A 27,396-nucleotide genomic window follows, 5' to 3' on the forward strand; every position below is an offset into this window, starting at 1 on the left:
GGGCCTGGAGACCTGCTGACCATGGTGGGGAGAAGTTCTGAAGATGGGGTCCATTGAGATCATCACTTACACCTTGGTGGCTGTCCTGGGCCGGGGGCCTGGGAAAGCAAGGGTTGTGCCCAGCTTTCTCCAAGTGAAGGGTGTGGGCTCACAGATAGTTTAATATAGGCCCTTAAGATGAAAGGGACAACTAGATAAATCAGAAATGCAATTGTGAAGTTAGATTCTGCAAGTCACTCTCCGGTCACCTCTTTCCAATGCAAAATAGTCCGAGTCTGAGGAGTTTTTTTTTTTTTTTCCTTTGCTTACCTGAGTATAACAGTAAAATTTCTTCAGTATGTCAATCCCCACATTTTATAGAAAGAGACACCAGCATTCAGAGCAGCACCAGTGGCTAGGAACAGGAAAGGGTGAGCGGAAAGAAGGGACCAAGCCACCTACTGGTAGTCAGCTTTCTTCTCAGAAAAGACCCGGACGCAGAAATCCCCATCCTTGTTGGGTTCGAAGGTGGAGGGCACGAGGATGTACTCTCCTGGGGGCAGCTTGAAGCGGTTGAGCACCTCCCGGAGGTTGATGAACGTGTCTGACCGCTCCCTGGCTCGCGTGGTCAGGAAGAAGTTTTTGCTGAGGTGGATGTTGGTCTGCCCCATTAACTGATGAACAAATAGAGAAATGTGGGGTGAAGTGGCAAATAGATGTCATTTTTGTTCTTTGGGATAAAGAGATCACAGTGAAAATGACTGAATCACTTAAGATAAAAAGCCAATTTTCTTCTAAAGCAATTGGCCATAGAGGCAGGAACCCAACTCTGTCTGCAGAGATGCCTAGCTTTCCACAGAGTTCCTCAGCCTTCTCCTAGGTGACTCTAGCTGGCTTAGAGTCCCCCAGCAGGACTCTGGTTCAGTCTTACATGGTGTGGAACATACTAATAAAAGCAAAGACAAAACCAAGGGCTGAGAAGGGCTCCTGCTGCTAAACCAGAGGTAACCCAAGGCTGTGCCACCTTCCCAGGGATGAATGCAGAGCAGGTGGGTCCAGGCACCCTATGTGCCCGCTTTAATAACTGTGGCCTTTAAAGACACAGCTACTTTGCATCCTATCTCATTCAGTTAGCACTCTGCCATAATTTAATTCACAGCAGTCCAGTGAAGTAGATGTCTGAATAGTTTCACTGTAAAAGAAACTGAAGAGCAGAGAGGCCGATACTTGTCGGAGGTCACACATCCTGAGAACTGGGTCCTGGTCTTCCCTCTGCTCCCACTTTGTTTTAAGGTACAGTCCACAGGGTTCATCTTTCCCCTTTCCACTTGTTCCCAGAGCCACACAAGACTCTGACAAGCCTCCTGCAGTCTGAGGACTGTGGGTTGTACACTCAGAACTAAACCCTGCACAGACTCTGCTGGGTCCCACACAGGCAGCAAGCCCTAGAGTGGCTTTCTGGAACACCTTGCCCTGAGCTCGGACCAGTGGGATGCAGAGCCGGAGCAGCCTCAGCACCCATCCTTCCAGGCCTGCCCACGCTTCATCACACTCCCTCAGCTCTGCAGTTTAAGACTCATGCATGTTGGCGGACCCGAGTCCCCAGAGGCAGGGGCTGGTGCTTGCCAGACGTACCTCCTCCGGAACCTGCAAAATAAAAGAACCCAATTCAGATTCTAGGAAAGCAACAAATAAAAATGCCGGCACTATGGTTGTCTCCTTTGACACCCCCTTTTCTCTAGCTTTAGCAATATCAACGAAATCAACATGGGAAGTGCTTTTCAAGGAATTCAACGTGTTCCCACATTGGGAGAATAAAACCCCAGTCTCTATGACAGTACCGTGGATGAGCCCCTACTACCACCCCCAATTTATAGGGCATCAAACAGAGGCTTAGGGATGTGAAATGACTTGTCTGTGATCACCAACTAGTTGTGGCAAAGCCCATACTGAGTTCCCAGTCAAGGAAAGCTGGACCAGGCCCATAGGAAACAACAGTATTTCTTTTAGTAAATCACTTCCCTTCTCTGGTCTTAGTTTCCCTAACTCTAAAATGGGGCCAAATGATCACCGAAGCCTTTCCCCACTCTGAAAGTCCATGACTGGACTTTCACAAGGTGGCGGGGGGCAGCTATATGCAGTTCTGTTTGCATTTCCCTTGCAGCTATTCTGCTCTGGGTCTGAAGCTCCCAGCTCCATTTCAGAGACCAAAGGGTCTGGAACTAGATGCATTTTTAGAACGGCCAGCCTGCCACTGATGGGTGAGCAGAGAGCCTTTTTTGGGTCCACCGGAGTGTGCTGGAAACTGGCGGAAGCCCTGCCTGGTAGCATTTGCTCTTTCCCACGGTGTAAATACTCCCCCTGCCATTTTCAGGCTGCCATGGTGACCTCGTGCAACATGAGGCTGAGGGTGGAGAGGGGCAAGACTTCAGGAGCCAGGAGGAGTTGTGCCAGTAGGACTGGGTTCCACTCAGCAAACCAAAACGCTGCCCCCACAGTCTTCCCTGCCCCCTGAGGCTGTGAAAAGCTTTCCGTGCTGCAGAGAAGCGTGGGGGTGGGGCAGGGCAGGGGCCCCGGGTTGGCTCTGTTCTCCCCAGCCCCAGTTTGGGCTGGGCCCTCAGCCTGAAGGGGAGAGGCTGCCATGAGGCTGCCCTCTCACTGTGTCTGAGTGGGGCTTTTCTTTAGCTTGGCTGGGAATGAAAGAAGGACCTGTGGGCAGTGAGGGTGTCCAAGGGTGTCGTGGGGAGCAGGGTTCCAGTCAGCAGGGCCCTGGGGGAGTATAATGACCGTTTGTACTCCTGTCCTGAGACCTCCACAGTCTTAGCCAAGAACTTGGCTGGGCTCTGACCAGCTGGACCTGTTGGCTCAGTCTAGCCCTCAAAATATTTCTTGATGTGACCCAGAATATTCTGTTCTCAGTTCAAGTCTCTGTTCTCTGGAGCTTGGTGGACCAACCAGAACATCAGGCCTGGGGGATATGAGAAGGGACGTGAAAGCCATTTTCAGAGTAGAACTCCCAGAGACTGGCTATGGGAAGGGCTGGGAAGAGAAGGGCTGGGAAGTCCCTGGTGACACACACCCCCAGTAGGAATTTTCTTGAGTGAGCTGCTGCTAAGCCTGGCTGGGCCTGCGGCTTTGCTTTTGCTTAAAAAGATCCCTGTCCACTGTCCCATCCCCAACTCTGCCTCTGGGATCAGCTGTCCATGTCAGGAGATTGAGACAAGCCAAGGGAGAAGGGAAGGGAAATTGGGAGCCCTGCCTCTGCTCTGCCCGCACCTCGTAGATGCCAAAGCCAATGGTGTGCATGTCCTCGCCCATCTTCCTCTGCCGCCGCCGATGCTTCTGGATGAGGCCCACCAGGAAGGTACAGCCACTCTCCCCATTCTCCTGGTCTTCATCCTCCTCCTCCAGCTTGATCAGGTACTGAGGGTTCATCCAGAAAGTGTCTGCAGCCAGAGAGGGGCAGAGGAGCCCCGCTTTGAGCAGGTGTGCATGGGGGTTAGGGGAGCAGGTGTGCACAGGGGCTGGGGCTGCTGGGAGAGGGATGGACAGAAGGGAGCTGGAAGAAGCTGAGGAACCAGGGTGGAGCCCCAGCAGGGTGGCTGGGTGGGACGGGTAGAAGTGGGCTTCTGTGGGAGAATGGCCTGCACTTGCCTGGATATCACCTGGACCTAAATTAGGACCTCCCCCTTGCACTTCTCTCTTGCCCTTGGGTTACCTCCTATGGGAATTCTTGTCACCCTGGAAGGGAGGGTGGATAGAGCTGTGGCTCCCCCTAGTGGTTGCTTTAGCACACAGAGCTCTTGCGGGGAGATCACAGCGCATCCCTTGGGCTTGGGTGAGGGGATTCCCATGTCTTTTCTCTACATTCTAGCTAGCACCCCTTACCCCTCAGTGAACCCTGAGGTCACAGACACCTGTGCATGATTTCGGTTTCTGTGTTCCTTGTCTTAGGCCTATCCCCTGGCCCATCCCTGTGGTGTCTGTAAACTCTTCATATCCAAAATTCATTCACAAGAAGAAGCTGAGAGTTATTCGTGTTCAAGGGTAATTACGCCAATTACCTTCTAATACCTAATGGAATACAACTCTAACGGTGGAAGTAAAGGCACCGTCTTGTGCAGAGGTCAGCAGGAATGGCCTCACAGGCTGCTGCCTATTATTTAATTTAAGTTTTGTTGGCACACAGCCATGCCCATTCACTGAAGCATGGCTGCCTTGGGGCTACCACAGAGGAGTTAAGCAAATGCTTTGGAGAATGACTGGCCCATAAAGCCAAAGCATTTACTGTTTGGTTCTTTGGAGAGTGTTTGCTAATCCCTGAACTAGTGGATAGGGGAGGCATATTTGTGGGTGGCAGAGGGCCTTCCTGGTGGTAGCATCTGGGACTACCACCCGGTGACTGCATACTTGATCTGAAGGTACTGGTCAGCTACTTGCTCTGTGGGCTTGGCATACCATGTAAGAGCCTCAGTTTCCTCATTTGTAACAGAGAATCAATACATGACCATGACCTGCTACCAGGGTACTTAAAGATTGACTCCATAGTCAGAATGCTTAGGTTCAAATTCCGGCAAGCTGTGTGACCTTAGGAAAGTCACTTCACCTCCCTGAGCCTCAGAACCCTCACCTTAAAGATAGAGGTAACCAAGATGTTTTAAAGAAAGATTAAGTGGAGTAATATATAAAAAGCATGTTAGGACAGTTCCTAGCACTGAATGTATGCTCCATAATTGGCTGATGTCCTCAGGATCACCAGTTTTTAAGGGAATGGGGGAGTAGGGATGGAACCACCAAGCAGAAGAGGATACTGACAAAGGCTGGACCAGAGGAGAAATCCTCATCCCACTTGAGTAGGGCCCAGTCAGCGTTTGCCGAGTGAACTGGGCACACTAGCAGGTCACGGGCAACGAGGGCCTGATGAGCTGGAGCCTGGGTGGGTGAGGTTCCCCTTCAGGACTTGGCTGCTTGGGCTTAGGGTTGGTAAAGTAACTCATCTGGGTGATATGGGATTCAACATGGCCGTTGTGGGCCTGGCAGAATGTCGAGGTACCTGGGGATCTAGGCCTGAAGGGAACTTCAGAGAAAGAGCTAGACTTTTTGGAGGCAAATGAATGCGGGAGGCTATGGGGCTGAGAAAATGCAGAATGTGTTGAGACTGAGGGTCACAGTCAGAAGGAGCGGCCTCCCCCCTGGCCGTGAGGCTGGGTAGAAGTACACCTATCAGGGAAGGAGAGGGGAGCCCCTGTGGTAGCAGCCCTTACTCGGGTAGTTCCTGCAGCCTCCTGCCGTGGAGCCCCGCCTCCAGTTCCCATCCATCTTAGTGAGTTTCCACTTCTTGTAGCTGTCGCTGGTGAGGGTGTCCGGGGTCAGGTTGCAGATCTCCAGGCGGGAATAGTGCCTCAGGAAGTCGCTGAGAGACATCCTGACAGAAGCAGAGACAAGGGCATCCTGGGTTACAGGAGGACACATTGGTCAGCCTTGACCTTATGCCAAGTCAAGGACAGGCAGAGAAGCACCTTGGGGCTGAAGAGTAGACACCATGTCCAGAATCAGAAGGACAAACTACTCTGAGCAAGTTACTTCAGCTCTCTGAAGCTCAGACCTCTCCTCTATAAACATGGGAGCCATCAATATCAAAGGAGACGATACACAGGCACTTATGGTAAACTGTGTCCAACGATAAGTGGTCCTCAGGGTGGCGCAGACACACAGCCTGAGGGTCCACTGCTGTTACTGAGGGACTGAAACTGGATGACTCTCCAGAAAATGGAGAGGAGAAAGGCCCCATTTCTCCCTCTTTTCTCTTGGGGTCTGAACATGACAGGAGGAATAACTCTCTCAGTCTTCTTTGTGAAGCTGCTCAGCATGTAAGCCACACCATTGAGATGGGTCCCTTGAAGAGGCTGAAAGGCTGAAGAAGTTTTTTTTTTTTTTTTTTTTTTTTGGTACCAGGGATGGAAGCCAGGGTTACTCAACCACTGAGTCACATCTCCAGCCCTTTTTCACATTTATTTACAGACAGGGTGTCGCTGAGTTGCTTAGGGCCTCACTACATTGCTGAGGCTGGCTTTGAACTCACGAGCTTCCTGCCTCAGCCTCCTGAGTTGCTGGGATTACAGGTGTGCACCACTGTGCTGGGCTGAAGAAATTTTTTGTTCAGGGTCTTATAATGGATTTAAAACAACAAAATCAGAATCCCATGCTGTGTGTCCTCAGCGTTTTCCAATAAAGAACACTGGGGCAGACCCAGCTTCCCCGAAGCCTCTGCTGATCTTACCAGAACTCCCCGTCTTCATGCCGCCTGGTGAGCCTTTCCCTCACCTCTGGGTCTACAGTGTTCCAGTTTGGGCAGCTGGAAAACAAAGCAACGGGAGAGCCTTAGGGACAGGTGTATGACAAGAACTTCTCCCTGTGGCTCCCAGGTTGAGGAGCAGGGACTCCCACTCTCAACCAGACTCCAGAAAGGGGGGAAGTCGCTCCCACCTGGCTCAGAGTCACACCTAAGCAGTGATAAAGCACCCTGAGGAGTAGAAAACCCAGTGCAGGTGCAAACAAGGAAGCTCTTCTGGAAGATGGTGGGAGGAGTCCAGAAATGAACACAGCCCATCAGAAGGCGGTGAAGGGGTATCGGCTCTCCAAACTCAGATGGGCCTGGTAGCTCTTCTAGGGGCAACTGAAAAACTGACAAGGAGCTCCTCATTCTGGCCTCTGCAGCTGACCCGGAAGGAATTCTTGGCAGGTGTCTGTATGCGGAGGTCAAGGTTGCCTGGGGCAGGTTGGAGAAAAGGTGGAAGAAATGGAGGTGCTGGGCTGGGGAGGAGCAGGGGGAGCCAGGAGGGAGGCTGAACTGAGCATTTACTCCACATAGTTGAAGGCCTAAGAGGCCTGCCAGGAAGCCCTGGAGGTCAACAGAGGGTTGGCTCTTTGGTCTGGGCACAAAGTTCATGTCCTTGGAATAGAAGTGCTAACAGGATGAGAGGTGCTTTTTTTCCCCAGAAGTCTCCAAAGCAGGGTGAATTTGAGTTGGGGAAGGGATCAGCCATGAGTTGGGAAAGAATTAGCACCACAGGAGCCCTGGGCCTGGAGAAAGGTACCCAGGCTGCTGGGGGCAGTGTCCTGGTGCAAAGGGCACCAGGGCACAGGTCCCACTCAATGTGGCCTATGTTCCGTGAGCCTGTTTCCCAGAGCAGCGCACAGGGCCTTCAACTCTCTCTGTCTCAGCAGGACCTCCTAGCAGGATGCACACCACCCAGGCCCCCACCCTGCTGCATCTCCTCACTTGTCATTCCACTTTCCGGTCCACTCCACCTCTCCCCAGGGATTTCGGATTCGGATCAGTTTCTGCAGGCTTCCTCCACTTTCAACCTGAAGGATCAGATGAGAGGAAGGAGAGGTTGAGTGCCAGCCAGGCCTGGAGGGACGCAGACCCTAAGCTCCACAGGACCTCAGGCCCTTGGCTGAGCCAAGGGGGTTGTTTGTGAGGGAGGATCATCAAAGGTAGAAGGAGTTTGACCCTCAGGTTCCCCTGCTCTTGGAGAATGGGACTCTCTAATTTTTGTTGTCAACTTGAGGCACAAGCACACTTGTTTTAGGGTCTGGGTTGTCATGTTTCCACTCAGTCTGTTCAACCAACTGGAATAGGATGCGCTTTTGTCACAAGTGCTCAGAGAAGCTTTACCACTACTTGAAAGAACATGGATGAAAATAAGCAGACACAGCATGTGAATCTTTTTGTTTTGTTTTGAAGCAGAGACTCACTATGTAGCCCAGGCTGCCCTCAAGCTCCTGGGCTCAAGCAGTTCACCTGCCTCAGCCTCCTGAGTAGTTAGGACTACAGGTGAGACACCATACCCAGCTAGGTGGGAATCTTGAGTCCTGGATTGGGGCTGTGGTGGAGCACTTTTGCACTAGAAATTTCTAGGGCATTTTGGGCAACTGGGAAAATATAACTAATTGAATCATCTAGTATGTTAGATGATGTTATTGAATTAATGTTTATTTTCTTGGTCATGGCAGTAGTGGGCTCATGTAAGAGGATTCCTTATTAATAGGAGATAAATGCTGAAGTATTTATAAGTGAAGTGTCATGACCTCTGCAACTTACTTATAAATGGCTCAGAAAAAAATAGTTCATACACATTGAGAAGACAGATATGGCAAAACATTAGTGATTGTTGAGTCTAGGGATGTAAAGTTTGGATGTTTATTATACTATTCCTTCAACTTTTCTGTAGACTTGAACATTTTCAACATGTTAAAGATGGAGGGAAGTTTAAAAAAATCAAAGTTAGGGGGCTGGAGGTGTAGTTCAGTAGAGTCACATACTTGGTGCAAGACCCCGGGTTTAATCCCTAGTGCCAGAAAAAGAAGGGAGGAAGAAAGGAGAGGAAATGGAAGAGAGAAAGGAAAAGAAAGAGAAAGAAATGGAAGAGAGAAAGATAGAAAGAAAGAAAAAGAAAGGAAGACAGCAGCTGATGATTACCCAACGTGCACAAGATCTTGGGTCAGGTCTGTGTTTGGTAATCAACAGTGAACTTTGCGGCTCAATTGTGTTTATAGTAACAATAATACATACAGCAAGGACAGTCACTTATATACACTGTGTCAGGCCCTGTCTAAGCACTTTACATATATTAATTTGAATCACCACAACCATCTTCCACTGGGTAATATTATTATTTCCACTTCAAGAATGAGGAAACTAAGAGAGTACAAATAACTTGCCCAGTTTGCCCAGTTCAAGCAGCTGGCAGGAGGCAGGGTCCTGCTTGAACATGGACACTAGTGTTGTTTTAAGAACAAATGTGAAAGCTTTTTTTTTTTTTTTTGTATCAGGGATTGAAATCAGAGGCGTTTAACCACTGAGCCACATCCCTAGTCCATATATATATATATATATATATATATATATATATATTTATTTATTTATTTTTTTAGAAACAGGGTCTTGCTTAGGGCTTCGCTGATTTGCTGAGTCTGGCTTTGAACTCAAGATCCTTCTGCCTCAGCCTTCAGAACCGCTGGGATTACAGGCATGCGCCAACACGCCCTGCACGAAAGCGTCTTAAAGGGTATAAAACTCTATACGGATACAAAGTGCTAGTTTTGTTGCTTGTTTGTTTTTTAAGCTGGACTGGAGAGTGTGGCTCTCACCAAGTAAAGAAGACTGGGTGGAACTGCGGCCAGCAGGGGGCAGCACAGCGCGCTGCCGGTGTAGGGACAGACATTCTTGTCCAGCCTGAACTTCAAGAATACTAGGCCTGTGGGAGCGCGGGGGCCCCACCCAGGGCAACCACTGGCAAAAATGCTCCCGTGGCCACCGTGTAGGGAGAGCAGGCGCCTTGCCCCTGGGGCGAAACGTTACCTCCTCGGCTCCGGTGACTGAATATGCGTGTCCCTTCACCAGCTTCTGATACGTGACGGCTTCGGAATCTGCGGCGCTGGTGATCTGCAAACACAGCGACAATCAGCTGCCGCCACATTGCCTCCTTCCATCCCCCCCTCTTGTCCTAATACCAAGGGCGCGGGGACTCAAAACAGCGGGGAACAGAGGCTAAGGGAGGAGGCGCAGAGCTGCGTTTCCGCATCTGGAGGACCCCCGCTGCCACCTTCAGATGTGGAATCGTTTCCCGCATCTGGAGGACCCCCGCTGCCACCTTCAGATGTGGAATCGCCAGGAACCACCGAGAGAAGGCGACCTGTGACCCTCTGTGAGGGGGAGCACAGCATTCATGTGTGAATGGTGCACTCACAGATTTCTGCAGTTTGAGGAGGGCGCAAAAGGGCGCATGTGGGAGGCATGGTGGCTAAAGTCAGGCAACAGGGGTGGCCCAAATTTCCTGATCCTCCATGCTGTGGGTTCTAGCCCAGCCCAACAGCATAGTTTAGATACCATGGTATTTAAATGGTGGTTGTTACCCCTCTGAGTTCAAATTTGCTGTTTTTTTCTTTTTCTTTTTTTTGCGGTACTGGGGATGGAACTCAGGGCCTTGTGCTTGCGAGGGAAGCACTCTACCAGCTGAGCTATCTCCCCAGCCCACTGCTGTTGTTTTAGAAGGTCCTTGAAGTCCTTCCTTTCCCATCTGTTCTGATGAAGGTTGTTAATTTTGTCTTGGTTAACAGGAAGAAAGGCTGGGAATGGAACTGGTCTTTTGGGGTCTGGCAGATTTTGGTGCCAAGAGTCAGGGCTTCTTATCTATATCCCTAGATGAGACCAGAATCTCAGATGGGACAGGGTTTGGGTGTTGGCACAGGCTTTGTCTGGATGCTCTGGGGGATAGCACATCCACCCACCTCCCATCCCCTGGTCAGGTTTGCCAGCAAGGCTATTATGAAGAAACAGTTCCTTCCTGTGCCCTCTGAAGTCTTCCTACAGTACCATCAGCCCTGGAGCAGAGTGAGGGAAGGCTTTTGGGCTTTGGGTGCTGCCCTCTAGGGGTGGGGACGGGTGGGGAGGTATCAAGACCAGCGGATGGCAGGGGGCTCTCAGGGACTCTGTGGTTTGAGGATAGAGGTGATTCAGAGCAAGGTGAGAAAGCTGGGGAGGTAAGGGCTGGAGACACTATCACCCCATCAATTGCACACCAGACATCTGACTGTTGCCTAGCAACCCCAGTTTTCCTGATGATGAGAAACATGGTGCATGAGGGATGCATTAATGTTGTATGGGGCAGTGGGTTTCCTCTGGCACTGTTGGGACCTCCCTTCAGCCAAAGCAGACTAGGGATGAGTTTAAAGAGGGAGGACTTACATCAATAGAGCAGCCAAGGAGAGAGCCTTTCTGCAGAGCCTTCTGGATGATCTTGAACAGGTTGGGAGGGGGCTTCTTTAACTCATACCACTCAGCAATGCCTCCAGTGAAGTCCTCAAAGCCTTCGGTGGTGGCACCTCCTGAGAGCGCTTCGTAGCATCCATTGATCCTACAGGAAGGGAATGGATGCTATCCCTCAAACCTCAGGGTACCACCCCACTTGCACTCTGACCTCCCCGTCACACCCCTTCTACATTTTTGATGCTCATGGGACCGTCTGCTCTCATTCTTCTTGGTTTTGTCTCCAACTTCAGTGTCCAGGAAGGCCAGCTACCCTCTCCACAGTCACCATTTCTCTGGTACTTTGTGAAGTGTTTTGAAAATCTCACAGAACCTGAGTTGGCAGGACCTTACTGATGATCTGATCCAGCCTCCCATATTGATTCTCTCTACATCCTGAAGGGAAAGGCGCAGTCTGCTAATTGGCTGTTTGGCATTTAGAGATTAAAAATGACAATTCAATAATGAAAGCAGCTTCCCTGAGAAACAGGCAGTGGGTTCGTGTGGGCTTATTGCTCCTGAGTACCTGTGCTAGGGGCTGGTAGCTTCTCTAATTCAGTACTTAAGCTCTGGGACTTAGAAGTATTGCTCAAACTCAGGTTCCTTCAGCTGAACCCGGCCCTCCTTCCTGGCATGGGGCTGAAAGGAACAGAAATCCACTTGCTATCTTCCAGCTAGGTTACCTTCATGGAGGGAGTCTGTGTGTATGGCCATGCCAAGGCCCTTCTGGAGAGGGCTGATGTGCTGAGCACTGGACAAACTTGACTCCGGGAAAGCTGGGTGGGAAGCAGCTGGGAGGAGTATGGGAAAACCACTTCAAATCAGCCACACCATATAGTCTTGACAAATGCTCCCAATTTTCCTACTTCTCAATGGATAGTTTTGCCCATTGGCAAAAATTGCTATTTTTAGTTGGTAAATATGTAATAGGACCTGTCAAAGAAACAAAGTTCCTTCTCAAGTCCAGCACAGTCAGCATCATGACTTGTTTCTGTGCATTTGGTTAAAAATGTCAACGGCTATCATTTGTCAGCGTACCATGTGGTTTAGCACCCTGTGTTCATTATCTCCTTGAATTTAGAACCCAATTTGGGCCACAGGATTCCTTTTTATAGAATAGAACTTCTACTCAAAACAGTCCTTGAATAGCTCCTGTGTTTTGGAGGGCAGTGGGGACAGGCCAACAGAGTGTTGGGAGAGGGCACGGTCACTTACTTGGCGTAGGCCTTCTCCAGCAGGGCACTCCAGAACTCACTCCCCTCGGCTGAATGCACAAAGAGCAGCTCCCCGTCCTTGGTAGGCAGCCGGTCGTCCACGACCACCTCCACCCACTCGCCATACTGCCAGAACTGCAGGACAAGGAGAGGGGGGGAGAGGTGTGGCACGGGCTAGAGGAGGAGCTGGTGGCGGCACTGGGACCCCAAGTCTCAGTTGCATCTGGCTTCCTCCTGCCCAGACCCTCGCTGTAGGCTCCAGAGCCAATCCCAGAGGAGGTGCCCCTTTAATTTCCTCCTGCAGGAAAGTCTGCATGAAGTAAACAAGGACAGAGGGGCTTGTCCATTCCTCCAAATCCACACCCATCTCTTTAAAACTAGTATTTCTCATTAATCAGCATAAAAGGGAAATAACTTTGACATTTTGTCTCAAGCTCAGATAATGATTCTTTTTTAACTTAGGAATTACTTCCTATATACCCTGCTGTATACCTCCTTGTAATGTTTTTGGAGTTCCCCTGGCTCCTGGCCATGGCCATTCTGGAAGGGTCCCATATCATGAGCAGGTTGGGAGCTTCCTGCTCACTGTCATTTTTCTCTGTAAAGTAGTGCTGGTCTTTGGAGTCTGCAAACACGAAGGACTGGAGAATCCAGCCAAGCTAGGGGACTGTGCCAAGTACTGGGACCTGGTGAGAAGAAGCCTGAGCCCACCATAAACTGACCTGGAAGTGGAAGATCCCTGCATAGTTCTCCTGGAAGCTCTGGTCTAGAGGGACGACTCGAGCCAGTATTTCTTCATTCAAGGTAAGGGAGGCGATGGCTGCCAGCAACCAGCAGTCACCTGAGAACACAGTGCAAGGAGCTCTTATTAGAGGGGTCTCAGTACCTGGGGGGTGTTAAAAATCTGGTCCCCACCTCAGTGGGCTTGAAGCCTAAGATGACCTGCAAATAGATGGAACAATATTTCAGACAGTCCTTAACTGAGATCTGAGGGTTTGAGGAATAATTTGAGGGAAATACTGAGGGTAAAACATCATTGGGTTGGTATCTGGGTGGAGAAAGCAAAATTCATTCCCCTGAAGACTCAGAACCCTGCAGTGGCTCCACTGTGTCCTGGGAGCCCAGCTCTGTGTCTGACACAGGAGCTGTGACTGTGTGGAGTGAATGAATCCAACTTGGCAGTAGAGGATTCTGTGAAAAGAGGCGTTGAAAGGGAGTTTGAGTGAGAGGAAGGAAGTGCAGTGATAGATGGGAAGGGGTCAAATGTTGCATGTCTCCTGGGAGGAGGTTCAGAGACAAGGCAAGAGACAGAAATGGAATAGCCAGCCATGAGTCAGCAGGCAGGAAGCTGGACACCCCTCAGGATCCCTGCCAGCAGGGCAAAGGGCAATTCTAAGATGTGGGCACCAGGCAGCAGGTGGATGAAGATGCGGACAATAAGATGGGCAGCTGGTTGGGTAGTCATCCCCTCTCTGAGTCTCAGGACCTTCCTCTGTGATAGGTGTGAGCACACATGTGAAGAACACAGCACTTGCATGGCACCTGTGGCAAGGGCTCAGCTTGGCTCAGCAAGCACCACTGCAGGTAGAAGCAGCCTGGCATCAGTGATAGCACAAGATGGTTTGTGGGGAGGGATCACGTTAACCACAAAATACCAAGAAAGGGGGTCTGGGAAGAGGAAAAGGGCGTTTATTCTATTCTTAAGAAATATGCCCTTACTTAAAATTTCCCATGACAATAATAGGAAAGAGCCTCAGAGGAGATTAATTGAGATTAATCCATTATTGGATTTATTTTTGTTGATTGACGGGTTTATTAGAAATGTTAGTGAAGTTGACTGAATTCTGACTTCTGATTGACTACTTAGTACCCTCAAAGCTCTTGAACTAGATTGTCCTGTTGGTGTGTAGACAGACTGCATACAGCTCTTTGAGGTCTGGATATGCTAATGATCGATCCACAGTACGTGGAGTGGAGACATATTCCTCTCTAAGAGGTCAGTAGGTAACCAAAGGAAGTTAAACAAATTCTCTTTAAATTAGGTGGGTGATGCAGGGTTGTAGGTTCACCTGTACTTTTCCACTGAGCAACTGTTGCTGTCCTCCTGGTAACCCCAACAGTCCTCCCTCCCTGCCTTCTCAATCTGCACGGTTTCAGTATCACTGACTCTGTTCCCAATTTCTGAGGAGACCTGAGGCAATCTATGCATCACATTTGCCTGGCTTCAGTGGAGGGGTCAAGAATGTGCTATGACCTAGCCAGAGCAGATGAGGTGCCATGAGACTTTCCTGGGGTTTCTGGGAGAGTGGACAGGTGCCCTTTTCTGCATTGAATCTTTGAAGATGTACATTCTGCTACTGCTAAAGCTACTTCTGTGGAAGGAGCAGCCTGTCTGCATAGGAGGCCAGGGCAGAAGAACAGTTGCTGAGAGATGCAGAGAGAGACAGCAAACCATTTGAATCCCTGAATCCAGCTATACCTGAAGCCAGACCTGCCTTGCACTTTTATATGAACTGATAATTTCTGTTTCCTCATCTGTTATGCAAGGCTACAAGTTCCTGCTTCTCTACTGCTAGGGGACCTTGGGCAAAACCCATTTTTTATTGAGCCCTTCTTATGTTCTGACCAGTGTTCTAGGAGCTTCAGGTTCATTGTTTCATTTATTTCTCACAACAGTTCTGAGGACAGTGTTAGAAGCTCTCTGACATGTTGAGGAGAGAAATTTGGCAGTGACTATTTTAAACTCTGGCTAGGGGTAAGCTGCTGAGGAGTCCCTGATTGGTACTGATGGAAATCTATCTGGAGGGGCTTTTCTTGCCTAGTTCCACAGGGTGCCTTGTATGGACACAATGATCAAGAAGACAGACGATCTTCAGGCCTTTTCTAAGCATCCACTGCTCTTCTGTTCCAATTTTATCAAACTCTTCACGGCCAAGGATCAGTTCACCATGTGCCAGTCACTCCTGGGGCCATGAGGCCCCACTCCCTTTTAATCAATTTATTTCTCTTCCTCCAACACGGGATCTGTTCATGACTTTAGTCCTTCCTTGGGAATCTGAAGATATCTGTGGTTGTTATTTTCATCCTCATTGAGAGTATTTGAAATTTCTAGGAATCTTTCAAACTGCTTAGATTTGAATCTGTCAGGAACACAGAGGTAAAAAGTTTTGTGGGTAAAATGGGCCCACGTATAAGGATTCTGGTAACAGGAATCCTGAACCAGTTATTCCCACAGTTCCTAAGTGATTTCCTACTAAATCCCTGAGCATCCTCCTAGGAGCTTCCTAGGTCTGTCTGATTCCAACCATGTACATATCAACGTCCTTTTGTTCTATTCACCTTGGTCCCCAAGAATCAACACTTTTGCATCATGCATGTATGGCAACACACAAGCATGTCTGTGGGATGGTAAGTTGCTTTTGCAATCTCAGTGGTCATGGCTGACTGTGCTACTATTCAAGGGACATGACTCTGGATGCATGAAGGACTGGCTTCAGTAGTGGTACTATATACGTGTGTGTGTGTGTGTGTAATACATTTAGGTCAGGGCTCAGATTAGGTCTATGCCCCTATCTCAGATTAACTGCTTACTACGAGACCTGGATGCTCTCGTCACATCCTGGAAACCAGTGGCCATGCTTTGTGGCTTTCAGTTTTCTTCCTTCAGGTCCCAGAAGTATCTCTCCTGCCCACCTGCTGGAAGTTAGGTCTCATCTCACTCATTCCTTGCTTACTTGTCTCCTCCAAAAGGATCCTCATCCTAGAATGGTTCCTAGGGGATGACTCTGGATTTCTAGATTAAGTTACCAGCTTGATGTCACATGACCTGGATGGGGCAGAGCCAGGATCAGAACCTGGACCTCTTCACCTCTCATCTATGTTCTTTCCACTAGCGGGAATTTAAAAACCAACAAACCACTAATATTTGTATACTTTACAGTTGACAAAGAACATCTTACACATTTTGACCTTCACATAAATCTTTGGAGATGATTATCATTATTATAATCACCTTTTCAAGATGAAGAAATTGAAATTCAGGAAGTCCATAGATTAGATATTTGGGGGGGTCTTGCATGCAAAAACTCTGAATCCGAATCCTGGACTTTAAGAATGATCCCTGGATAGCAATTTCTTTTGGTTAAGAGTATCTGATTCCTATAACTAAAGAGATCCACCAGTAACAACGAATTGTAATTCAAATCTAAAACTAAGGGGTAATATGTTAGCAGCTTCCTTTAGTTTAATAACCCAATACCCTTGGTTCATTGAGTAGTAAAACATGTCACCTATTCAATATAACATAATTCACCAAAACATGACAATTTGTCATTGCACAGCTGAGACAATGGTACTAAGATCACAGCAAAGGCCAGAGGAAACAAGTTACATGCATTTTAGTCAAAATTTCAAAAAGTTTTTCATCCCTTTTCACACTCTAGAGTTGAGGGAGGCTTGAGGCCATGAGACGAACATCTTGACTTATAATAAGGTGGAAGCATTCAATCCTATTTTATGCTTGATTCTTTAGCTAGTTTGCTCCCTTGCCCCAATCAGCAAAACATTTTGAAGTTTAAAAGCTCCTTACCTAGCCAGTTTCTTTGATTTCTTTTAATATCTGCTCACAGGAGCTTCCTCAGTTGCAAGATCTGCATAGTGATTACAATACTCTGCACAGGCCTGGTGCTAAAGGCTTCACACGCATCACAACATGATCATCTATCTCCTTTTATTGTCACCAAACAGTCCAGGGTAGTTACTTTTATCCTTCTCTTTCATAGTTGAGGAAACTGAGGTTTGAGGGGTTTGAGTGGCTCACCCCCAGGCTCCTGCTAATGAGTTCCTGTCACGTTGGCCTGAGTATTAGAAGTGTTTAATGTATAACCCACATGGTCTGCTATGAAAAGAGGCTGGTGTCAGTTTCAAATTCACTAATTCAAAAGACACTGTCTGGGGACTTTTGTCCTTGAGAGGACATCTGCATTTTTTCTCTCATTGGCTTCCTGCTTACTCCACCTGGATGGCCCATATCTACAAGATTTCTCCCCACAACCACACGGTTATATGACCTCATCAGCTTAGCATCTCACACCCGGCCTTCCCTGCTGAGGGCTCAGGCCTTTGGTTCTCCTCATCAAGGTCAGAATCTACCTTTTCTAAAATAATTATGGAAATACATCTATTCTGAATAATCCTATGGCAACTTGACCCTGAAGAGGGACCCTAGTTGAAGAATGAAGTCCAGGGAATCTCCCAGCAGAGCCTGTTTGGAGCAGTTGCATCTGGGTCTGGACAAAACAAGGCTGGCTAGTTTGGGAGGGACCTGATAACAGGATTAACTCAAATGCTTCATAAACCGCTTATGGCTCTAGCTGGTTTCAGCTCCAGGAAAGACTCAGAGGGTGCCTTCAATGACTGAGGCCTCTCCTGGAATGTTGCCACATGGCTGGTGTTTGAAAAAGATTCTGAAAAGGTTTTCACATGTGAATCTCTAAGACTCTGGACTTGAACAGACAGTGTATTCCTCATGCTCATTTATTTTGGCTCTGCTCTCCAGGCACACAAGAAGATGCTATGACAGAAGGGAGAGAGGGATGACCGAGAGGGATGACCACCCAGACCTTGGCCCACCTCGGAGGACTGTCACTGAACAGTACCTTGTACAACCAAACCCCTGCCCTCCTCTCCTGGTGGGCTTTCCCGTTATTATACAGGTACATCTGTTTACGCTTAGATATCTGTTGACAACCTTTTGATCCCCAATTTTCCATTTATCTCAAAGCAGAAACAATTGTCTCGGGGACCTGAGTGTTGGACCATGGTCAGATGGTGCTGAGTGCCTGGTTGGTACCTTCTGCTTGCTTCCCATGGTTACTACATACCCTTCATCCTGCCCTCCTCAGTGGACCTCATGGGGCTCCAGCAACTAGTTCCTGGGGGGTGGGATTTAGCCATGAGGAGCCTGGAGACCAAGTAAGTGAGGATGAGGTTGGGCCCAGGTCTTCCCTGGCTCCTTCTCTGAGCTTGGCTCCAGCCAGTTGTGTTCCTTGACTGTAGGTCACAGCTCCCTCAAGGAGGCACTGTACACAATCCACTTCCAGTTTTGGAATCCTGACAGCTGCTCCCAACTCACAGATCCAGGCCTCTTCTGAGAGGAGTTCAGCTATGCTTCCTCCTTTTGACTACAGAAGGCTCCAGATACAAGCAGTTCATCTCTTAAGAGTGTTCAGAACTCTTTTGACTACTTGGGAGACCTTGGTCAACTGTCACTTTTATTGATTAATTAACTCCAAGGGTGCAGAAAGCCTGCCTGGAGGGGCTTAGACAATCATTTACCCTATTTTAAAATGTAGCCCATATTTTTAACTACACTCATTACCATAAAAGTGCCTTTCCCTCTGAAATTGGTATATAAATTTAATGTGATCCCAATAAAAATAGGAATAGAATTTTTAAAAAGTTTTTTTTTTTTTTTTTTTTTTAACTTGGCTGGGTCTGAAGTTTATAAGGAAAATTTAAACTTGAAGCACAGCCAGGAAAAAAAAAATCTAAAATGGAAGGGAATCAAGCTCTATCAGACATTAAAACACATATGAAGCTGTGATAATTAAATTAGTGCAGAACTTGTACATGACTCTATGGACAGGTAAGTGATACAGAATACAATGTCCAGAAGCAGTCTCAAACACTGAAGTCCAATGAAGATAAATTATTCACAAATGAAATTAGAATTGAGTAGCCATCTAGAAAACAATCAAGCTATAACTCAGCTTGTCACAGGCTTAATTCTTAATAAACAATATTAATATATAAACATTTAACATTATCTATTGTAAATATATACCATATATCTATAAATATGATAAACCTAGCAATAGAAAACTAGGCAAAGATATAAGCAGAGTTAATAGAAAAAGAAAAATTGTTACAAATATTTATCTTTACTCATCATAAAAGAGATGTAACATAAAACTATACTGAGATATCATTTTTCAGATTGCAAAATTCAAAAAGTATGATATAGGGCTGGGGTGTAGCTCAATGGTAGAGCCCTTGCCAAGCACATGTGAGGCCCTGGGTTCCATACCCCGTATTGCAAGGGAAAAAAAAAGCTTGATTTCCTAAAGAGGCTGAAGGGAAGTAAACACTCTCATAACCCATGGGGCAATCTCTATAAAGACCATCTAATAATATCAATGTGCTCAGCAGCCATCTCCAGTGATTTTCCCTCCAGACACACTCACACGAGAAATGGTGTGTGCAATGTAACACTGCTCATAATAGCAAAACTCGGGGACAGCTTAAATGTCCATTCAGAGAGGACTGGTGAAATAAATAATAGCTTGATCTTTATATGCAGCCATAAAGCAGAGCAAAGATGCTATTTGTTGAAATGAAATGATCTCCAAGAGATGGTAAGCAAAAAAAAAGCAAGATACAGAATAGTAGGTATGATATCAAAAAAAATGGGGAAAATGAAAAAAAAAAATAGGAAAAGGACAAAGAAAAAATGCTGGAACACAGGTTATTACCTCCTTTGGTAATTCATATCTGTACACTGAAGTTATTTTTAGATCATCTGTTATATAAAATAGCAATATGTATCCTTCATGCATAGATTATAGTCTCATCATCATAAACTCTAGTCTGTTATCATTGTCAGACTATTGAGATTATGTCAGTCTTGTAGTAAAAAAGAATAGCTTAATATCAGTTATTCTAAAATGAAAATTGCTTTTTGGTAGAGGTCCTTCACAATAATTGTTTTATACTGAGATAACAACAAAAGACCAATCAACTGGCTTATTCCAGTGTCCCTCCAAAGATCCCATAGAAATCAGTTCCTTAAGAAGTTAACAGGTATCCCTGGAGAAAATGTAATGTGGTTAAATAAGTTCAAGAAAGGCAAGATAACCAGGTCAAGTACAGAGACTTCTTTCAACACATTCACATAGTGACTTCCCCAGGGATGGAGATAGGAGGGACATAAAATAAATGTTTCCCAAGTTTCTTGGATTTTGGAACCCTTTTGTTGACATCTCACATGACCAGTGCTCCCTGGAGACCACTGGAAATGCTGGATTACTTAGTGAGGGGTACATTCTGTACTTGGCTCATCCAGTCAGGTTCCCCAGGGAGCTAAACTGCTCAGAATCAGATATTCCCTGGGAGAACAGTGAGATGCTTCCATGGCTCTTGGACTGCAGGTCCCACATACAGCAACCTAGGTACTTCCGACAGTATCTATGCCTTTTGTTTTCTCTCCCAAGTTCTTTTTTGTTTTTAATTTTGAGACAAGATCTTACTAAGTTGCTGAGGCAGGCCTTGAACTTGTGATCCTTGTGTCTCAGCCTCTGGGTCACTGGGATTACAGGCATGGGCTACCTTGCTGGCACCCTCTTCTTTCTGAATTGTCTTTTCATTAGAACTGGATGCTTTTCTTTACTGTACGTGGTTGTTTTGTGTTGCTTGGTTTGGTTGGGCCTTCCATTTCCTTTGAACGAGGTGAGGCACATGTAAACAGGAATTCTGCTTCAGTCACCAAATAGCTCTGACTCACCATCTCTTGCATGCTTTTTTCATCCTGGGACCCTGATGCTGACCTCCATATGTCCAGTGCCCTGGACATGAGCAGGGACAAGGGTCAGAGCAGGGTCACAGAGCAGAGTACTTATCACCCACTGGACAGACTTTGTACCTCCCCAGGGGAGGGAGTTAAGTGCCAAAGATATCTCCTTTAGCAGGCTGCTGCTGGATGGGGCCATGGTTAAAGGAAGCCAATCCTGCCTGGAGGTTTCTGCTGTCCCCCTTGATAGCAGCTGGACAGAACAGATCATTCCTTAACCTGGACTGCCCTACCCCTGCTGAGCTGCCTGGAAGACCCTCAACCTGCATGGGCTGAGGGGCTGGGAGGACTGTCTGCCTTGCTTCCTATCCAGGAGAAGCCCACCAGTGCTCCACCAGCCTCAGGCTTAGTCGAGCAGGGGCTGCCTACAGCACAGGGATCCCGGGGCTTCCTGTCCCCTCCCCCAAGCACCTCTACATCATCTAGTCTTCATTTCCATAACAGGAAAAAAAAAAAAAAAGCATCTCTCTCCACATTCAGGATAAGATGTACGCTGCAAATACTGTGGAAGGTGAACCCTTGGATTTAAAAGCTCTGATGTGGAAATGACTGAAAGTGGGATTGCAGGGGGAAGATGGGAGAGGAGGGTTTTGGGAATGCAAAACCTGTGTGGTTGGAAGGAAATTACTCAGAGGAGGGGGTCCAGAGTCTCAAAGCCAGGGTTGTCCCTTTGTCTTTTGCTAAGGTCAGCACTGAGATTCCTCATCTTCCCCAGTGGGATCTCTAAAATCCCTGTGAAGGGCATGTCTGGCTCGGGGCTGGGTTCATGCCTGTTCCCTTGAAGCACCGAGCTTGATGCCTGTCTATGATAGCCTCTCAGTCCATGTGCCGACTTCCCCCATGCCTGTTTCCTGCATGGCACCAGGAGACACCTGCCCCTACTCCACCCTCTCTGGGCTCCTCAGGTTCTAGGCTGCCCTCTCCCTCCCCTGTGGCTGGCTTTGTTCCTCCTGCCCAGCCCCTAGGGTCTCCCTTCCTGGCACCTTCCTTTCCAGGGCTGTGAGTCCTCCCTTTCCACATCGTCTTAGGCACCTCTCTGTCCCATTATGCTGAGCAAACCAGACAGGTAGGCTGTCCTTAGCATTGTGGACTGAGAACATTGGACACTTGGTGTGCAGAACAGTCGGGTCAGGCAGGGGCACTGGGCAGGTTGGGTGGTGAGGGTCCCAATAAGTGGGGCTGATGTGCTTGCTCCTGGACCTTGGTTGTCCCCCCTTGCTACTAGGCAAATGGCTCCATGGGCACCCCACAGACACCCCATGTCCACTCTGGACCTTTAGGTAACACCTCAAATCAGAATGGAGTTCAGTGGAAAGACCTCTGAGCTAGACCTAGGAAGACTGACCAGAGGTGTGTGGGAATTAACACACTGGATTTGTGGCCAGAAGACCTGGATTTGGATGCCCATCCTGCTTTAGGGTCATGCAAACCTGTTTACATTTCTTAATTTCTCTGACCTGTGTTTCTCAGCTGTGGAAGAGGGATGATAAGGCACATCCTCAGAAGGTTGTTAAGATCAGATGACAAAGGGGATCTGGAAGCCCATGGATGGGCTCCAGAGATCTGAAACCCCAAATATTTTGTGCAGATTTTGCCTGTATGCAAATATATGCATTTTTCTAGGGAAAGGAGTCAGGTTTCTTTCTTATCCCACTCTAAAAGATAACCAAACGCTACAGTCAGAACATGGAGTTCAAGTCTTGGCTCTGACTTGGGAACAGTACTCTATGCCTCGGTTTCCTTATATATAACATGAATTTAATTCATTAGTATTAGATTATTAAATCTGCCTCCCTAAGTAGAGAATTAAATGGGAGAAAATATATAAAAATACTTAAAATAGCATTTGTAAATATTTGCTATTTTTATTTCCATTATGTGCAAACCTTGCCACATTTGGCAGTGTTGTCCTGGGAGGGGTGCAGCTAGTGAGGGGTGGAGCGGGGTGTGGCTGAGGTGGGAGTGAGGAGGGAGGGTAGGGGGAGAGGATTGGGATCCCCTGAGAGACTGAGTGCATGTCTCATCATCCTGAGCCTCTGAAAACTTTTCAGAAGAAAGGGATAGGGTCCAAATAAGGAAATAAAGGTACAGAATGAGCCCTGATCAGGTCCTGTGTACAAGTACATTTACTCAGGATCCAAAGGTGATCACTGCGGGGTGGTGGCCCCATCCCAGGCCCGGAGGTCCAGCTGGACTGTTGAGCTCCCCCTTTATTTCTGCCTAGTGCTCTTCTCCACCTGGGGTGAAGCCAGCTTTAGAGTTCTTTCTTTGCTTTGTCACAGAACACAAGGCAAGTGGGGACTTTAGGAGCCAACCCCTCCTCCAGAGTCTGCAGTTGGGAGCACCAGTCTCTCCCTGGGCCTCTGGGTTGGGGGTTCTCCCGGGGAACCATTACTGTCTTCCTGCCTAGGGCGGGACAGCATCCCTGTCTTGATTTCTCCATTTGTTCAATAACTATTGAGTGACATTCTCTCTGGCCCACCCTGGAGCACCTGCTGAGACCACATAAGCCACATTTGTACATGGACCTCCAGGGAGTCCCCTCCAAATTCAAACTTCCCCTACCCCTGCTAATTTGTTTGGCAAAGGAGGTCTGAGTGGAGTTTGGGATGTTAAGTGCAGCACAGCTGCAGGCTCGCTCGGGCTACCTGGATGAAAGGACTAATTGTCTCCAGCTGGGCTGACCCTCTTGTGGCTCTGCTGTGAGCACCCCATGTATCCATAGCCTTCCCTCTGCACCCAGGCTCACAAACAGGACCCTGGCAACCCAGGGTGTGCCCAGACCCTCCCCTGAGGACAGACCTTATGAATGGCTCCTTTAAGCTCAAGGGCCCTCTTTTGAAAACAGAAATTGTCTAGGGCCACGCCAGTAAATTTCCAGAGCTGCACTCCCGCCGCCTCTGCATCCTGAAGGTCAATGCTGTGTACAGGCTGCGGCCACCTGAGCCACTGCAGGGAGCAGGACAGGACTGGGTTACTGAGATTTGTGGCTGCTTGGGGGTTTTTCCAGGGCGAGGTGATATTTGTTGTTTTCTTCTTTCCCTTCCTCTATGGTGGCTGTCTTTCCTTTATAAATAGGGAAGTAAAGAAGAGTTGGGAAGCTCTGCAGGGAATCCAGGACATGGCTAGGCTTCTGACACAGCTGTCTGTGCCACAGTTTTGTCACACTGGAGCACAATGACCTGTTGACAGCACCAGTGGAATGGAGTTCTATACAGGCAGCGGGGGTGTCTGGTCACCTATTGATTCAACTTAACCACGGTTAAGTAATAGTCCCCATGCCTGCAGAGGGGAGCTTGCGTTTGGTGAAGTAATACACACACACACACACACACACACACACACACACACAGACGTGCACACTCCAAACACAAGAAGCTCCTCATTGTGGAGAAAGCAGATGGGAAACCAAGGCCTGTGCCAGCTGAGTTATACTCGGAAGCCCTCACCGGCCTCTGCATTCAAGATGCATCTCTCATGTGGCCAGACTTGCTCTGTCCTTCCTCCTGCCCACTCAGGTCGGGTCTCTCTTCTTCCTCCCATCTAGTCTCAAGTTCCCCGTCTGTTCATTCACTCCTCCATGGCAGCCCCATGCAGGCAGCCAGCTCGCAGCCATGGGGGACAGACAAGGATTGCAGAAGATGGGGTGGGGAGATGGGACTGGGTGAGGTGGGTGGAAGCATTTTCAGGGAAAAGGAAGGTCAAGAGTGGAGACACCAAAGGCTTGAAGGAAGGGCACAGTCCAGGACAGGCAGCGGGTGTGGGGTGCTGGGGGTGTGGAGAGGGCTGAGGCTGGAGACTTTAGGATGAACATCTAGGGCAGTGGCCTTGAAAGCTGAACTGGCCCCAGAGGGAATTTAAGCTAAGATTCCTTCTCATCCTTTCCCCCAGGCAAATACATGCACGTGCTTTTTCCTCGCTGGGGAAGTGCACTCTGCTCCCTTACTGGGGATAACTCTCTCCTTAATCATCCTTGGGGACTTATCCTTTGGAGGACCCCTCATCTTAACCTCTTGCTGTTCCCCTTAGTGTTTTTGTGGTCACCACATCCCAGCCGACTCCCACTGAAGCACAATCAACACTTACATTTAATTCATCTATTTCATCATTTGCTTCTACCACTTCCATCAGCTGCCTGAGGACAAAGCCTCTGGCAACAATTTCCAAAATGAATTAAAGACAGGTAGACACCCATGGCAAGAATCTAGGTGAGAACTCAGGCCTGCCCTGGAGTAATGGGGGAACAGGAGGAAAAGGAGGCTGAGAGCCTAGAACAGAAAGGACGGGTCAGATGTGGGGATGGGAGGTTGCAGAGTCTCATGTAGAGATGATGATGATGATGATTTGGTACCAGGGATTGAACTCAGGGGCACTCAACCACTGAGCTATATCTTCAACCCTATTTTTGTATTTTATTTACAGACAGGGTCTCACTGAGTTGCTTAGTGCCTGGCTCTGCTGAGGCTGGCTTTAAACCTCCTGCCTCAGCCTCCCAAGCTGCTGGGATTATAGGCATGCAACACCATACCCAGTTTGTATAGAGATTATTATTATTTTTTTTTAACCTGAAGTTCCCAGTCCATAGCTCTTTCCATCCCAGGCACCCAGTAAATCTGGCTGACTGGAAGCAGAGAGGCAATGGTTGGCTTGTGAAGTTAAGGTCCTTGGGTGTCTCAGAAATGGGTGGATGGGGTCCAGAAGCTGGTAGATCAGCCCAGCTACAGAGTCCCCCGCTACCCGGCACATTGGGAAATCCTGAAAATATCCCCAATCCATGACAGGCTGATGCCCTAACTGCCTTGGGTCTCCATGGGAAAACAACAAAAAGGCCATTATCCAAGTAGGAGGAACCATGGTATCTTCCAAGATGGCAGCAAAAATATTTCTGGTCTCACATGCTCTTCCAGAACCCTGTACATCCCATCAAGAGGTGGACCTCTGTCCCCTCCCCTTGAACCTGGGTGAGCTTTCCTCTATCTTAATGAACAGTATTTGACAGAAGTGATGTTATGTGACTTGTGAAGCTGGGTTGTAAAAGATGAGGCAGTTTCCCAGGCTCCCTCTTGAGACATACACCATTGTGTGAAGTTCAACCACTTTCAGCCCCCCATGGTAGAGAGGCCACATAAGACAGAGAGACCCCCAAGACACCAGCTGATCCAGACTTCAGCCCCCACATCGGACATGTGGGCAAGAGGGGGCTCTCAGATGGCCCCATCCATGTCCTCATCTGACTTCAACACCTCAGGGACCCTGGGAGGAGTCACCCAGCTCAGCCCGGTCATCCTTCAGAACCACAAGAAAGAATGATCAAATGACTCATTGTTTCATTCTGGGTGGGATATACCAGATACAAGTTTGGGGATATCAGGACCTCCCTGAGTTCTGTGCCTGGGAGTGTAAAATTTGATACATGCCAGGGACAGGAAGATGGTTCTGCTGAGCAAGGCTTCTCCTCTGGCTATGCTGGCAAAAGTATCAAGCCAACACTGAGATATCAGTGTCAAGATGCCTAGGACACCCAGCTGCTCGGCAGCCCCCAGGACACCTGGATCTGAGATGTGCTCCACACTCTCTCGATGTGTTGTTTGGAAAGGTGCCTGGGCCAGGATGCCAAGGAGACAGATGCGTCTGCTGGGAAAGATGAGAGAGTCCTCCAGGAAGCAGGGAGGGCCCTACCTCCTCCCGTGGGCTCCTCCCAGGGCTGTGGGAGCTTGGCATTCCTCTCCCACAAGCTCAGCTATCCCGAGGATTCTGCCCTGCCCCTGCCGGCTCAGTGTTCTGCCTACAATGTTTACTCGTCTCTGGGGCTGTGCTCCACTGAAGGAGGCTGGCAGGTAAGGATTCCGTTTTGGGATCCTTTTCGGTTAGCCACTCCCACATGCCAGGCTCCCGGGATGTCATTCTGTGCTTTGCCATCCAGTGACCACCCCCCCTCCCCGGGGATGTTATGTTTCCACATCTCTCCCTTTGCTCCCTCTCTACCAGTGGTTCCCAACTGAGGGACTCCCAACACCCATCCATGTCTGGAGACATTTTCGTTTGTCATGCCAAGGGAAGTTTCTGGCTTCCAGTGGGTAGAAGCCAAGGATGTTGCTGAACATCTTACAATATACAGGACACCCCCTCCTCCCAGAAGAATTATCCACCCCAAATGTCAGTAGTGCCAAAGCTGAGAATCTCAGCCCTAGTTTCAGTCTTGTCTCATTCCTGTTGTGCTTTGGTTTTTGCTTCCCTTGCTGACAGCTGGATAAAAGATAAACAGACAAAGACATTGAGGCTGCTTCTAGCTACATTTTACTCTTCCTGAGAAAACAGTATTTGAAGTCCCCAGCAGACCTGACACTCTGCCTGAAAGGGATGGAAGGGACAAAGGTCTCTTGGTCCTAGGAGAATCCCTGCTCTCAGGCAGCTGGGGGTCTTAGCTTTAGAAGGAGAAGGAACCCTGGATGGGCCAACTTAGTCCCCTCTGGAGCTGATCAGACGGGGCTTCTCGAGAGGAAACACGCCGGCCCAGTGCCAGGCCTGTGGCAGGGTGACTGTTGAGTCATACTGGGTCATTCCTCTTGTTACTCATTTCACAGACTGGCAGCAGCCCAGAAAAGAATATCCCAAACCACAGTTCCCCACACATGTCCTATCACTTGTCATTTACATCAGGGTTGGGAGAAGGAGGGGTGCAAACCCTCTGCTTCACTAGCATCCCCACTTCTGCAGGAGGGGAGGCCCTAGAAAGGAAGACTGGAGGAAGATGGGGATGCGGG

The 27,396-nt window shown here is 48.4% G+C and overlaps 1 protein-coding gene across 1 annotated transcript in view; it reads right to left on the minus strand.

The window, feature by feature from the left end:
* The window catches only part of Capn2 (calpain 2), a 52,465-nt gene that overhangs the window by 12,404 nt on the left and 12,665 nt on the right, over positions 1-27,396 (minus strand). Inside the window, exons 3-12 of the mRNA XM_047520217.1 lie at positions 12,729-12,847; positions 12,008-12,141; positions 10,733-10,901; positions 9,347-9,430; positions 7,262-7,347; positions 6,260-6,334; positions 5,244-5,404; positions 3,256-3,425; positions 1,615-1,626; positions 442-653 (exon numbers count right to left, since the gene is read on the minus strand). Of these exons, the coding sequence (XP_047376173.1) occupies positions 442-653; positions 1,615-1,626; positions 3,256-3,425; positions 5,244-5,404; positions 6,260-6,334; positions 7,262-7,347; positions 9,347-9,430; positions 10,733-10,901; positions 12,008-12,141; positions 12,729-12,847 (1,222 nt within the window). The remainder of the gene's footprint in view (positions 1-441; positions 654-1,614; positions 1,627-3,255; positions 3,426-5,243; positions 5,405-6,259; positions 6,335-7,261; positions 7,348-9,346; positions 9,431-10,732; positions 10,902-12,007; positions 12,142-12,728; positions 12,848-27,396) is intronic.

This window comes from Sciurus carolinensis, chromosome 12 (assembly GCF_902686445.1).
Source record: "Sciurus carolinensis chromosome 12, mSciCar1.2, whole genome shotgun sequence".
Taxonomy (NCBI): domain Eukaryota; kingdom Metazoa; phylum Chordata; class Mammalia; order Rodentia; family Sciuridae; genus Sciurus; species Sciurus carolinensis.